This window comes from Carlito syrichta, unplaced genomic scaffold (genome assembly GCF_000164805.1).
Source record: "Carlito syrichta isolate Samal-C Ts95f unplaced genomic scaffold, Tarsius_syrichta-2.0.1 Scaffold314875, whole genome shotgun sequence".
NCBI lineage: Eukaryota > Metazoa > Chordata > Mammalia > Primates > Tarsiidae > Carlito > Carlito syrichta.
The window spans coordinates 610,897-626,397 of record NW_007258971.1 but is presented as its reverse complement, the minus strand read 5'-3'; the positions used below and the strand labels follow the sequence as shown (position 1 = coordinate 626,397).

Genomic DNA, 15,501 nt, shown 5'->3' with positions numbered 1-15,501 from the left:
TTAGCTTTTTGTGATTTATTATAGAGACGAGGTCTCACCAAGTTGCCCAGGCTGGTCTCAGACCCGTGGGCCCAGGCAATCCTCTCATCTCAGCCTCCCAAGGTGCTGGGATTATAGGTGAGAGCCTCCTTTATCTTTTATCCCATGGATGGGTTATCCAGAAGCAGAAAGTACATCTAAAGTGATAAAAGTTTCTGTGAATATAAGCAAATAATTAAAATTAATTTCCTTCCAACTTCACAAATATATAAAACAACTGTGATTTTTTTTTTGAGTTGAGATCTCATTCCATTGCCAACATTGAAGTGCAGTGGTACTATCATGGCTCACCTTAGCCTCGACCTTGCTTGGGTTCAGGCAATCCTCTTCCCTCAGCTTCCAAGTAGTTGGGATTACAGGCATATGCCACCACATCTGGCTAATTTATGATTTCTTGTAGAGATAGGGTCTCACTGTATTGCCCAGGCTGATCTTGAATTCCCAGCCTCAAACAATCCTCCCCACCTCAGCTTCCCAAACTACTGGGATTACTGGTGTAGTGCCCGGTCACTCGTTGTATCAGTTGTTTCCCTTGGTGCTCACCTAGGTTCTGAATCATCCAAGCAAATTATTGTCTTTTGAATAGCTTCCCAGCCTCCTGCTTTTAAAGAATAATGTCACTACAAGTTTTTCATGAGCTTTTTAACCCATTCTTGAAAGGTTTTTATAATCATCAATATACACCCTGGCCATATTAACTAACTCTTTGCACTCAAAGACACCTCACGGATCACCTACCTGCAACTCAACCACTTTTTCATGAAACAGTAAAAAACAAAATCACTTCATATTAAATAGTATATCATTGGAACCAATTACCTTATTGTAATGATACTTGGCTTACAGTGGAATTTTGGACAATGAAGAACTTATTTGTAACAAGAAAAATCAAAATTTTATATCCTATATTTTTTAACACATAAAACAGTCACCAACACACATAGCAGGTTCATTGATATGTGTTGTGCAACAGTCATTTGTTTGATGTCTTCTACCTGGTATTTTTCTATTTGAGTTAGACAATGAAGTCTTGCCTTCTTCCTCCCACATTCATAGTATATGGATTTATTGTCCAGTCTGTGCACCACTGTGAGAGCACTTCGCACTCTCTATGCAACACCAGCTGATATTTTTTAACATATATCTCAGTATATACTCCATCTCTCTAGTTGCTTTTTCGTGCAATTTGAATGGAAAACTTCAAGGAGATAAACATTTTTAAAAAATTGGTGCTAAGTTTGCCCTGTATAATCACCAGCAATCTCTTTATGCCCCCTGAGAGGGTTCATCCGAATGGTTTGCCAGTTTTACGACAACCCCTCAGAGAGGACACTCAAGTGCAAAGGGTTAAACTGCTTAGGCATTGTGAATTAAGGCAGCTCTAATGACTGAATGATCCAAAATGGGATCGCTTGACAAGATGTGAATAAACAGTAATAGGACTCCTTTTCAAGTCCTTTAAATGTAAACTTTAAAAAACTCCAAACTAAAATTCAGAAACATAGTCTTTATTACTATAAAAAGTATAAGCATTCATTTCCCATGATATATATTCCAAGTCCTTAAAGGCTGGCACTATGTCTTATTTCTTACATTGTTTTTATCATGGAGTAAAGCAGATCATTTGCATAATAAGTTTTATTAGAGCATATAAAATTGATGTATCCATTCATTCATTCGATACTTGTGAGTGACCACACTTGTTAGTTACCATGAAATACATGGGTGATTCAGTTGCAACTGACCCTCATACTACATTTCGAGGACAACTGATGTAGACAGAGACAGAAGATGAGAAGGTTCAAAGCTAAGAACTGGAAGACACCAACATTTAAACCTTGGTAAAGGAAGAAGAGTCTGCCAAAGATAATGAATAGGAACAAAAAGACAAGGAAAGCTATATCCTCCTCTAGATACAGTTAAAAAACTGAGTGGTAAACCGCGTTGAATTCCACTGAGAAAAAAGAAGAAAGAGAAAAATGAACGTAACAATCAAAGTCACTGGTCACCTTGATAGGAAGGGGTGGAGACCCTCTTGAGTACTTCATGTAGTAAATGGGAAATGAGGAAAATAATGATAACTCAAGACATTTTTGACCCTGAAGGGGAATAAATAAAAGGTCCAGTAATTGGGGAAGGACAGAAAACGTGGAAGAGAGAATTCAGAATCCTTTTATGGTTCATTTTTTACCAGACCTGTGATGTCTTACCAAAGTATATGAATTACGTCTTTTCACATAATAAGTTTTTTGTTTTGTTTTGTTTTTGTTTTTGAGCTGGAGTCTTACTTATTCGCCCAAGCTGGAGTGCAGGGGGCACACTCACGGTCACCCCAGCGTCAAACCGCTAGGCTCCAGCAACCCTTCCGCCTCAGTCTTCCAAGTAGTCAGAACTACAGGCATGCGCTACCACGCCCAGCTAATTTTTGATTTACTGCAGAGATCTTGCCAAGTTGATTTATTGTAGAGGTCTCGCCAAGTTGCTGGACTGATCTCGAACCTGTGGGCTCAGGCAATCCACTTGCCTTGGTCTCCCAAAGCGCTGGAATTACAGGCTGAGCCACCGAACCCGGACCAATAAAGTTATTTTTAAAATGGCTTTCATTTCAAACTTTAAAAATCCAACTAGACATCAGAGAGTTTTTCAATATGAACCATATATAATACGACTTTCCCCCAAAAATATAGAGAACCACAATTTCAAATGTTTCCTCTCTCCACAAAAAAGCTGGTGACTGTTTCATTTCCTAGCTCTTAATGTTATTTACCCTTGCAAGATCCTCTATTTCAGAACTGAAGTTTGCTTCTCCTTCCATCATTTCTTCCTCTTCTAATGTTCGTTCATCATCAAAATCATGAACCAGCATGTCAGCTGATGGATCAAATTCATGGTCATCTGATGTTGCTGAACCTCCTGGTAAAGAACATTTCAAAAAGTTTGGTAAACCAAATTAAGTGTATCCTATTAATATTAGTGTATGTATATGCTTTATTTATCTGAAACTGGATATAATTAAAAGTACCTGGAAAAAGCTATACACGGCAAGTATTTATTGATTTTTTAAAATCCTTGCCCTTATGCTTTACCACTACAAAAAAAAAAATCCCACTCTTCTAAGAGATTATTTTTTTGCCCTGTCTCGGCCCTATATATTCTGTTACAACTACAAGACTAGGGGGAAAATATCTGTAGCTTAAAGTGTTGTAATTTTATAAACACAAAACTTTCACTGAATAAACTGCCATATCAAATAAGAATGACCTTTACATGTGAGGAAAAAAAACTACAATTATTAACCTTTGATTAATGTTTGATAGACCCAATAATTCCTATGGCCTGTGAGAAAAATGTCAGCCCTCCATAACCCTGGATTTGGCATCTGTGGATTCAACCAAGAGCAGACTAAAAATATTAGAGAAAGCTTATGTGAAGATATGCATAAATATATGCAAATATGACACCACTGTATATTAGGGACTTGAGTATGCACCATTTTGGTATCCAAGGGAGATCCATGAATACTGGAGATGACTGTACAGTCATGTGAAATATATAATTAACTGAATATACAGTCTAGTGAAGATACAGCTGCACTCAAATATTATTCTTCTATCAGCACTTCCTTGAAAATACATTCTAGTATTTGAGTAGTTATCCTAGACTTACTTAGTTGATTTTGATCTAAAATAACTCAAAAGATAGAGTGTAAAAGTAAACTTTATTAATATTGTGGCCTGGTACTATGGCTCACACCTGTAATCCTAGCATTTTGTGAAGCCGTGGCAGGAGGACTGCTTGAGCCCAGGAGTTTAAGACCAGTCTGGGCAACATAGCGTGACCTCATCTCTATAAAAATACAAAAAATTAGCCAGGCATGGTGGCACGCACCTATAGTCCCAACTACTCGGGAGCTGAGATGGAAGGATTGTGTGAGCCCAGAAGATTAAGGCTGCAGTTAAGTCATGACTGTGCCACTGCATCCCAGCCTAGATGACAGAGTAAAACCCTGTCTCAAAATAAAAAAAAGGCATACAGAACTCTTAACAAAGACATTAAAGATAATCTAGTAGATAACTAATGTGTAAGTTAATCTGTTTTTAGCCTGGTGGTTGTGGAATACTCCTGGACTAACAGGGCCAAGCCCTATAATAGTAGACTGCAACGGCTGTTCATATATATTCTATAAAATATCCCATTTGACCATGGCCAAACCTGGACTTAAATTTGCAAAACCACTGTTTACCAATAAAACAAATGGATTACTTAACACTAAAAAAATTAACTACAATTTTTTAATCAGTCTAAGATGTTGAAGGTTATGTAATAGTTGTACCTATTCTTTCATTTCACTTGAGCAAGAGAACCAATTAGTAAAACAGAGATACAGCTGACTTCTCGGGAACCCAGCTATTATGAGTAAGAGTGCCCAAAGCTCAAGGTTCTTCAGTCACCTCCCACAATTTCCAGAATAAAAATCATTTTTTGAGTGCTTACTATGTACTAGACAGTATGCTCAAGCACATCCTTTATATTATCTCAATTAATGCCCAAACAATTCCATGAAGTGTTATCATTCCATTTAAAGAGGAAAAAAACAAAGACTCAAGACTTAGAGTGTTTAAGTAACATGTCTAAACTCAGAGCCAGTAGGTGGCAAAGACAGAATTTGAATCCTGGGAATGCTAATTCCAAAATCTATACTTTTATTGCACTCCATGTCTCCAGTAAGTCTGTAAGAATCCTGCCTCAAGGAATACTTAAGGGGAGTCTCTGTTTACTAAGATGAGTGAATTCAAGCTAGGTCAGATGACAAAGCACTTAAAAGTCATTGTGCCCTTTGAGGAGCATTAAAAAAATCGATAATTACCTGGCAAATCAGGTATCTTATACCAGATTATAGTAAAAATGAGATAACACTTATCAAAGCTTTAGAATAATTTACAAAAGAAAAACATTTAGGAAAGTATATCATCTTAATTTCTTCCAGTTATTAAGAAAAGCTTGCATAAATTTTAGTAGAACATCTTAGTGTTCACTGGGGTAACGGACACAGGTTTCACAGGAGCACAACTTGAGAATCACTAATTTAGCTGCAATTTTGTTTCCCACTCATTATTTCTATCTCATTTCAATGGAAAACTCTCTTGAAACTTTTTCTGCTCAACTCAGCAATCTCCTGGGACATCTAGCAGTCAATCATCATGTATTCTTACAGATGACGCTATACTGTTCTTTTTTGTAGGCAGAAAGACCTTAAAAAATCCTCACACCACCTCTTCTGTATACTATTATCCCAATAAGAATATAGTTATTAGATGAAAGTACTGCCAAAAATAATTATGCTTAATTCCTAACAATAACTTACTGTTAAACTCTATTAACTTCTAAAAAATTCAAGCCTATGAGAACACAGTATCAAACTCTGTGTGTTATATGACTTATCTGAAGTCCCTATTTTTTGTCATTATTTGCAAAGCCAAGTATATATGAAGGCTTAACACTTCACTCCCTTCACTACCTCAAATAACGAGTAAGTGAACTTTCTCTAATTTCTCACTCCAAATTCATTTCCCCACATACACACCACACTGTTTTCTATAATCTTTCAATTTCCTTTTTTTTTTTGAGTTGGAGTCTCACTCTGTCACCCACACTGGAGTGCAGTGGCCGCTCCCGGTCACCGCAGCCTCAACCTGTTGTCCTCTGGCCATCCTTCCGCTTCAGCCTTCCAAGTAGCTGGAACTACAGGTGCGCGCTACCACGCTCGGCTAATTTTTGATTTATTGTAGAGATGAGGTCTCGCCAAGTTGCCCAGGCGGGTCTTGAACCCAAGGGCTCAGGCAATCCACTCACCTTAGCCTCCCAAAGGCGCGGGATTACAGGCTGAGCCACAGCTCGGCTTCAATTTCCATTTTTTATCTTGCTTTACCTGACCCTCTTTATCAGACTTTTTTATGCATCGTTTTTTAGGACCAACTAACCCATCCTAGTCCTTTCTGTAAATTGCTAGGTTCATCGTTAGACTGTTTCCTGTGGGGAAAAAAACCCCAATAAAAACTGTTAGGAGTAGAAAGTCTGATGCTTTGTATAAATAAGTATTTTGCTTCAGAGTTGAGGCAAATATTACTGCTTTGTCATAAAATCTCATTCTACTGAAAGTACTTTACATACATTTTTCCAATGACTCAAAGATAAATTCAGTTTAAATTTATCATGTGCACTCATTTAATCACTTTTTAAATCATCTTCCCTTCTCTTAATTCCCACCTTTCATGGCCACTAGTCTTACAGGAAAAGTTTTGTATTGTGTCTCCACTTTGGTTTTCACACTGGAGTCTACAGACAAGCCAATTGATGTGGTCATGTGACTATTATCCCTAGCAATGATTCCAAAGTATAGATGCAAAAGACAGTCTTTTTACTAGTGGACCATGCATTTTTTTTCACATGAAGTCTCCATTCCTAGTTTTCCCCACCAACTTTTGTAACTGTTCATAACTAGTATTTACAAGAACAATAACTATTCCCTAGGGCAAAAGTCCAATATTACAAACGCTGTCTAATCCAGAAAATCTTCCTCAATCTGAAAACAGTCTAAAAAAATATAAATATTACTACTATATATATAAGTATTCAACAAGTAACAAAGCTGTCAAAGACATCTGTATTCTTCAAACTCCACTATTCTTCCAGTTCAGCCTAGGCTGATTCAAATGCAGTGGAAACTGAGAAAGTCATTTAATATAACTTTTGGAGTAATTATTTTTTACGTATCTATGCATTATCTGATAAATGCCTCAAAAACTCAAAACATCTAAAACTCAGTCTATCTGCAGTATCACAGTATTAATAAAAACTAAAACCTATTTTTCTCAATAAAAAAGAGAAAAGTATTGGAAACAGTTCCATGTCATAAAAAGAATATGGTGATCTAATATGTATTTCAGGTCAGAGTACTTCCAATCTCAACCATTCAGAATATATGTATAAATCAGGAAGTTTAAAAACAAAAACAAACCCTTGATTTTCAGAAATGCCACAAAGTCTAATGCACTTTACTTCCAAGTGTAGTATAAAGAGTAAAACATCTTCAGGTGCAATAAAGATGACAAAATCAACAGTTAACTAAGCGCAGGAATCATTTAACACGGATGTAGAGGTGCTCCAGTCCAATCCCTAAAGAGTAAAATGATTTTGTACCCTGAAACCATAAGCCTGAAAAAAGGCTTACATTAATCATTTGTAAAAACTTTTTCTTATTTAAAACACAGAAAGGTGACTGTGTCAATAAACGGGAAAAATCAGTTATGTGGAATATATAGTATCTAAACATGCAATACATGTAAGATGTTTCAAATAAAACATCACCATGCCTTCATATGCTCCCTTTCTCACTCTTCTACCCTGGGTTGGGTGCTCCTTAACTCGTTTAGTCCAGGTGGCAGGCAATCCCATCTCTCTTGGTAAAGTCACTGGATACTAAGGTCAAAAGAGTACTACCTGATTCTTTATTCACGTCTATTTAACTCCAATGAACTACTGCCATGTAGAAATGCTATACCCAGTGGTGCCAGATCCTGTGATTCATCATGAGAACCCTAAATCCAGATTTTCATTTAAAATATTGTAATTCTTAAAGTTCACTATAGTAGCCAAACAAAAAACATCTGTGGCCCAGATGTGGTCAGGAGATCACAAGCTTGCAACATCTCAATTAGGAAAAAATTTAACTGTACTGTATTTGGGAAAGAACACAAACATCCTAGATATATGGTCGGAGGATAAAACTTGATCCCACTCAAATCTAAGAATAACTTACTTAATCTACAACATTAAATATTCACTTGTTGAATCTCTTGCTTACTTTATTTTTCCCTCTCTCTCTAAACGCATTAACAATTTTTTCTCAAATAAAATGCGCTGAATTTCTTACATAATCAAGTATTTCTAAGCTGATTCTTTTTTCAAAGATACATTTCATATGTACTTCAAGCCAAATAACAATTTAAAACTATAAGAAATGCATATAAAAATTCATCAAAAAAGAAAGAGAACCCAAAAATGGTCATGAGGATGAACTAACAGTAGCCTCACCTGTACTTTCATGGGAAGTCAAACATTTCATCCATTTCTTTTTCCCCAGAGAAAAGAAGCATTCAGAAGAAAAGCAAGTCAGATGACAGGCTAACTCTTCTAGCCTCTATGCAACAAATGTCAGTCAAACAGAGATTATAAAAAATATTTACCTGGACTTGAAGATTCAACAGACGGCTGAGGGGGGGAAAAGAATAAAAATTAGTACTTTTATATCGTTTATCTTCACAAACATTACAGAAATTATTCAAATATGACACCAAAAATTATGGTAAACTTTAATGTCTGAATTGTCTGAGACAAACTAAAATGTCCCATATAATCCTTTTTCTCTCAATATATTTAAGCATAAAGAAAAATTCAAAGCACTTGAATCTAGAAACAAAGACAGCAATATGGAATGGATTCAGATTTTAAAGGCAAATATATGGGCCTCATAACATATGTGGTTTAAAAGATATGATTTTAGATCTTGGGATTATCTGAAGTTGATTTTTCTCCTAGCAGTAGAGGAAAAAACTATGTACAAAGTTTGCTATCAAACTGGTCTCTGGCTTTAAAAAAATGAGTGTGATGGGCGACAAACAATTTTTAAAACATTATTTTAAATAAAAATGATGTTGTAAGAAAGCATTAATGATGTTGTAAGAAAAAATTTAAATGTTATTTAAGTACCAAATACTACAGTAGGTTAACTTTACTAAAAAGCAACATATTTTAAAGTTATGACAGAATTAGCAACCATTCAAGCTGAAGACTAGAGAGTTTAGGCCAGTGGAAGACAGCATAGATGATCAATTATAATGCTCCCTCAACTGTGTCACTCTACCTCTCATAAATTTAACCACAAGCAATTGAAGAATTGGTAGTAACTTGTTTTAGTAATGCTACCACCTGACAGTGTGCAGTTGTTTATCTAAATTCAGTTGATTCACAGTTACAAACAGGTCATCTACAAACATAAACTCCTACAAGTTCAATAACAAAACTCAAAAGATGCTTCAAAGGACAGAAAATGTGTAACTAAAACATTGCTGATTCACCCAAAGATATTTCATGCCCATGAGAAGAGAGATGGTGGGAGGCCAAAAGCACTAGCAAAACAGAGACTGAGACGCACGGCATTTTCTTTCCCTCTGTTAACTAATGGAGCAGAGAGGCAAGACGGAGAGCAAAACAGAAAGGAGGGAAATGCTCAGTTTTCCAAAAGGTAGGCGTCAAAGACAAATTCCTATAAGGCATTATAATTGTTTCAGAAACTGTCCACTTTATGCAATTTTAAGTACGGAATTCTAGATTCCACAGGGTGACTCACGTTATATTCTTTTGAGGCACACTTTTTCAAAGGTCCTATTTTTTTTCTTTTAAAGTCTTGTAAGAGAACAGTTCTTTCCTATGGCATTGTATAACAAAAAATCAACAGTACCCACTATTACACATTTCCAATATCGCACCACCATCATTATTTAAGTTACTCTACCAGAACATGGTAAACATAGTGCTACGTTTTAGTTTGATTCCTCTAATGGGAAACTGGAGAGCAGGGTGACATGGAGAGAGTAATGTGACCACAAAAGAGTTTTTAGCTTACTTAATGTCTTTGGGCAGGGCTACACATTTCTGGTTCAAAATAGATTTAACCACCACACAAATTATTACACAGAAAAATCAATATTTTAACCTATTAATCCACTTGAGTTCCATGCAGTTATAGTTTATTGCCCAAGTGTAAGCACGATCTCTGTGCAAGGCTGCAAGTAATGTCAATGACCATCTTCATCTGGTCCCAGGCTCACTATCCACAGAGAGCAGCCTTATGAACACACCAGTAATTATGCCATATGACCGTTTTCTGGCTGCGCACGGTAGCTCACATCTATAATCGCAGCACTTAGGTGGGCTGAGGTGGGAGGACCACTTGAGACCAGGAGTTGAGACCAGTCTGGGCAACGTAGTGAGACCCCCATCTCTACCAAAAAATTTTTTAAAATCAGGTGGGCATGGTGGTACTTGCCTGTAGTCCCACCTCCCTGAGAGGCTGAGGTGGCAGGATGACTTGAGGTCCCAGCCCTGTGTCTCAATAACAGCAACAACAAAAAACAGCTTTCAGGCAGACCTGAAGCCCAGAACCTGTGACTCCTCGGTGTTCCTTCTATAAGAAATAACTATGTAAATAACCCTCATGCCCTCTTCTCCTTCTCTTTTTCTTGTTTTTGAATAAAAAGGCTTTCTGATTACTAAATAAAGGAACATTTTTATTGACATTAGATAGTAATAGGGATTTTGAATTGCAAATGACATCAGTATACTTCTGTTTATAAAAGGTTTCAACAGCACTAAATGCCAATAAATATCATACTGATCATTATTTTACTAGAAAATAGTTACCACTCTAAAGTTCTGAAAGGCTCCCCAAACTTTCCAGTCATTAAGATATAAAATGTTTCCCAGAAGACTGGTAGCATTTGTAAACATAACTGGTACAGAGTAGAAGAGTCAGTGTTCAAGGATAACTTTAATGTGACATCATATCCAAACATACTGGAATGTTTCAAGGACTAATTTGAAGGCATATCTAGATTAGCATAGAAGGAGAAGAAGTCGGGATGGTTTGCCTATAGATACATTTAGCATCTGTACACATTTTAGTATTTTATGTCCAAAATAAAATTCTATTTTATCAGTCAGGGGATAGGACTAAGATTGTTGCTTTGAAGTTGACTGTATCCAGTTAAATTGAAGACGAGTTTCTGAAAAACTGGCATTTGAAAACAGTTCATACTATAAATATTACTTTTCTAAGCAAGTATCAAAAATGATTATCTTTCAAGATAAAAAGTGAGTTTAATAGCATAATATAGGAGGATTCAGTGTGGAACAAGGGCAAGTTTTAGCCAGTTTACCCTTACATGGCGCCACACATTTTCAAATGCATCTGGTAACGCTTTACCTCTCTCCTCCTCCCGTCCACTTCTCTTTTCTTTTTGAATGGTTTGCATCAGTCCAAAGCAAGTTGAAAATGTGACTGCAGGTAGTCATCTGTCACACTAGATTGCAATCTGTCTCTTTAGAAACCGCTGTCTCTAACAATATCCTCCAGAAAAACCTGCAGCATCTACCATCATTGTGGTAAATTAGAATGGAGGAAGAAGAGAAAAGACCCAAACTAAAGCTAAACACACACTTACTTATTATAACCATACCAAAGTTGAGAAAAAGCTCAACCGTAAGCAGTAAAGACTACTTACCACTGGGCATTAAAATGAATTTTAAATGCACTCATACGTTATTGGTAGAAATAAACAAAACTGTTGTTTCAATTGTTCTAGGGATCATTTTGCCAACATAAACTTACCCTATTGATGCTCTGAAAAAAAGTACACCAAGATATACATATAACACTCACTACCGCAATGTTGTTCACAGCAAAATGCTGGAAAACCAAATTTAAGATTCGCCACTTAACTATTAGAAATGATATACAGTTCTTCCAAACAATAGAACACCATGAATCCACTAAAAAGAATGAGACATGTCGATAGGAAAAAAATGCTTAAAAATATTATATGTATGTATGTTATATATTTATATATGGAGTAAAAAGAAAAGTGTAAAGCAGGGAATAAATTGGGTTGGAATACATAATTTTCTCCCAAAAGGCATATATACACGAACTTGCTAATAATGGTTATCTCTGGAGAATGGGTCAGAGAAGGAAGGCTTTTTTTTCATTTTCTACCTTTCTATACTGTTGTAATTTTCCAACCACTTTTATGCACTACTTGCTCTTTCCTAAAAAGAAAGTCGGGGGGATTGAGTATCTTGAGGAATTATGAGCCATTTTCATCTTCATCCTCTACTTTTACATTTTAAAGAAAACCTAATACTTGCTACTTTTTAAAATCTAATTTTGAAAAATTACGTTGTTTTTGGAAACATACATATTTACTGTAACCTATATGAAAAATAACACCAGAGAGACAGAAAGACACACACACAGCATATGAATGGGCTAAATCAAATTAAAAAAAAAAAAAAAAAAAACTCTAGTAACTTTTATGGCAAGTCACTCTCACTCATATATTTACATGATTTAGTTGATAAAGTTGCTAACAGCTCTAACAAATATTCAATGCCTCAGATTTGTTTTTCTTGTATATATTTTTTTCTTGTATATTTTTCTAGAACATGGTGAGAAACGTCCCATAGGACAAAAGACTATAATTTGGGTGAGAGTAAAAGATCAACTAACTACAAAATATTATCATTATTTTTACAAAAGAAAAAAACTAAGGTAGTTAAAATATGAAGTAATCACTAGACCTTTTCATTTGAGGCAATCAAAAACCTATTTTCAATAAGTATAACTGTCTGAATGTATTTGTCCTCTCAAACCAATTCCACCACCATTCCCCGAATGTTACCATTACCTACTTAGTTATATGTACTCTAAATCAGAGATCCTCACAGCAATGGAGATAGATGGAATAGAGGTAGGGCCCCTGCTTCAGGATCAAAGGTTCAGGGATACTGTGCCCAGAGCTCCCCATCCCTCTCCCCTGATACAAAACTAAGCACTGGCTTTTCTGTTATCGTCCATGAATGCTGGGGTACAAAAAGGTTAAGAATGTATCACAGTTAAAATTAGCGATTTACTACAGAAGTAATAATTCAGAAGATAGAATCAAAAGTCTGGTTTCCAGTATTAACTGTGCCCCAGACTAACTGCATGACCTACTCAGGGTCATTTTCTCTGTGACGAAAATATTTAGGTTTCTTCAAGCTTAGTTCAATTGCTTTCCAGACCTACTTCTTTACTTTTATTATGTATTGTTCAAAAAACATAACACTACTAAGGAGTACTTAGCTAAAAGAATGGGATATGCTTTTAACAGTCTCTTCGGTAAGGAAGAGATAACCTCAATGTGCAAAAAGCCTTTTTGGGATGCTACTTTATGATTTTCATATCTGCAAAAGCATAACAGTCATTCTTCTAAGCCACAGATTAAGTCATGTACGGCTGGTACATGAACAGTTTCATTACTGCAGTGGAACTATCTGCAAATCTTCCGAAACACATAAAGACTTGATCTGAGCGTCAAGCAAGACATTTCTATGCAGCTGATTTCTTTTCATAAAGACATGTTTAAACTTAAATGGTAGTGGTGGTTTATTTCTAAATTATTTGGATAACTGAACAGTGTCACCAGAATTACCTTAAAGTAATATACTTCTTTATTTTTTCCAATAAACCTTTCCCATTGTTATCAAGTACTTCAACTCTTACAGCCATCAAATTAAGCTTTTTTAGGGCTCACATGCAATGGTTTCTTGACCACTCTGGATAAAACCCTAATAGCTCTGCAGTATAAACACTAAGATAAATTTTAATTACCAGTATAGAAAATGATTTAAAGTGTATTTCAGTGAAACAAGTTTTGTTTAGACTAGAAATTAACATCTTGAAGAGCAATCTTCAACATGATCCTACTTCCTTAAAAAACAAAATCCAGATACACTCAAAATGCTCAGCAAGAAGTCTATTTTTAAGAGAAATAGATGTGACAGTGAATAAACAGATTATATACCACTTTTGAAAATATTAAAATCCTTTAAGACGGAAAAGCAACTCCATTAAATGTTTTTATCTTCATATCCCACAAATGTGGCCTAGGTGAAAAGATAAGGTTGCTCTTGGACTGTGCTGTGGTTTTTTTTTTCTTGAGAAGAAAGTCCCTTATGTGTTTACAAACTCTGAAATAAAAGACAAATTGTTCGTTCCCAAAGGTCCCTACACCACATTCCTTAAAAACCCCAAAGGATCAGCTATTTCTTCCTCGTATTTTTTTCCCCTCTCTCACTGCCTTAGCAAAACTGCAACTATCTCATAATTTCCTTTCTTTAAGTTTGACTAGGAGAGCCTCCTTTTAGAAGGTTGTTAAATAATTTTAAGGGATAATAAGCAATGAGAAATACTGCCAACAGGTATTAAGAAAGGGGGCATACTCCTTTTTTTCTAAGCACATTAAATATGTTTTTAATGTTACTACAACTGAAGACTCATTAAATTTATACTTTCTATAATGGACCAGTAGGATCAAGCATGAAAATTTGTATATTCTCTTCATATCTAAAGCAATTTGTATTCAAGAATTAAATATTCTTCTGGGAAAACATGGTCATGGTCTTTTGTGGGAAGCAACAACAACAAAAAACCAGAAGGGTAATACCTACATTTTTCTCTGGAGACACGGTTCTGCAATGAACTGTTTTTTTCCTCTCAGATTTATCAAATACATACATACTGTTACTTTGCATTTAACGCTATTTCCCAAGTTATGTTTCAGTTCTCAGGTCTACTTGACTAAAAGTGCAACAGTTCAGCATCCGAATTATTTCACCACATGCTCTATACTGGCATCATAAAGAACGAATCTACTAAAAGATCAAACAAAGGCAAGTAAAAACCAACCACGTATTTCTCCTTCAACTAATCTTTTAAAACCACTGGTATCAAAACTCACTCTAGTTACTAAGTAGTGACACCAGAGACGTTAATTTTACTTTTCACCTGTTTTAGATTTGTTTTTGCAGGGTACAGATCAACAAAGTTCCTCTACTCTTCCCCAAATTCATTATAAGTAACACCATCTACAAGTGACTGACGAATACAAAAGATATCCAATTATTTAACAATACCAGGTACTTAAATAATGCCCTGAAAACTAAATTCAGGTTTTTCTGCTTGAAACTGAACCATCCAGGTGTTCCCACAAAACATGAGAGTTCACTTCTCCGCGTGAAAAAATAACGATGTAAGAAACCAAAACATACACTAGAAAGTAAGAAAATGACTAGTGACTCAAAACACTAGTGTCCTCCCTTTATCTCACATTAACGCAGCCATCTTGAGCTTCTAAAACAAGAACAAACGTTAACATGCTTCCATTGACATTAAGTTTTCTGTACGCTGGGCAGAGTAACACGTCTGAGGTTTTCTTAGCTTGAATTTCACGGCATACGCTAAGCTCCGTTCCTTCAGTAACTTCTTGCCTCAGAAGATGACAACCAACTCCACGCGCCAATCACTGTAAGCAGCACCCGGAGAGAAGAAGCCGTGCCCCGTCCGGCCTGTCTCGGGGACCGAGACCCACCGAAGGTCAAGCGGCCACAGGTCCGCACGCCCAGCCGCGTGCGACTCCTCCTCCGCACAGATGCGAAGGAGGGGAACCGCAAGAACCCGCCAGGACCGCGGCCCAGTTCCGACTCTCAGTCCGCCGCATCCAGCCCATCACATCCGAGCCAAGGAGACAGCTCTGGCAGCAACGGGAGCCCCCGGCTCCACAGAAGCACGGAACGGCGAGCGGG

At 36.4% G+C, this 15,501-nt stretch overlaps 1 protein-coding gene across 4 annotated transcripts in view; it reads right to left on the bottom strand.

The window, feature by feature from the left end:
• The window catches only part of MIER1 (MIER1 transcriptional regulator), a 61,534-nt gene that overhangs the window by 40,815 nt on the left and 5,218 nt on the right, over positions 1 to 15,501 (bottom strand). For all 4 annotated transcript variants that reach the window (XM_021706010.1, XM_008072207.1, XM_021706009.1 and 1 more), the window contains 2 exons: positions 8,286 to 8,310; positions 2,807 to 2,952 (listed from right to left, as the gene is read on the bottom strand). In XM_021706010.1, coding sequence (XP_021561685.1) covers positions 2,807 to 2,952; positions 8,286 to 8,310 — 171 coding nt within the window. The remainder of the gene's footprint in view (positions 1 to 2,806; positions 2,953 to 8,285; positions 8,311 to 15,501) is intronic.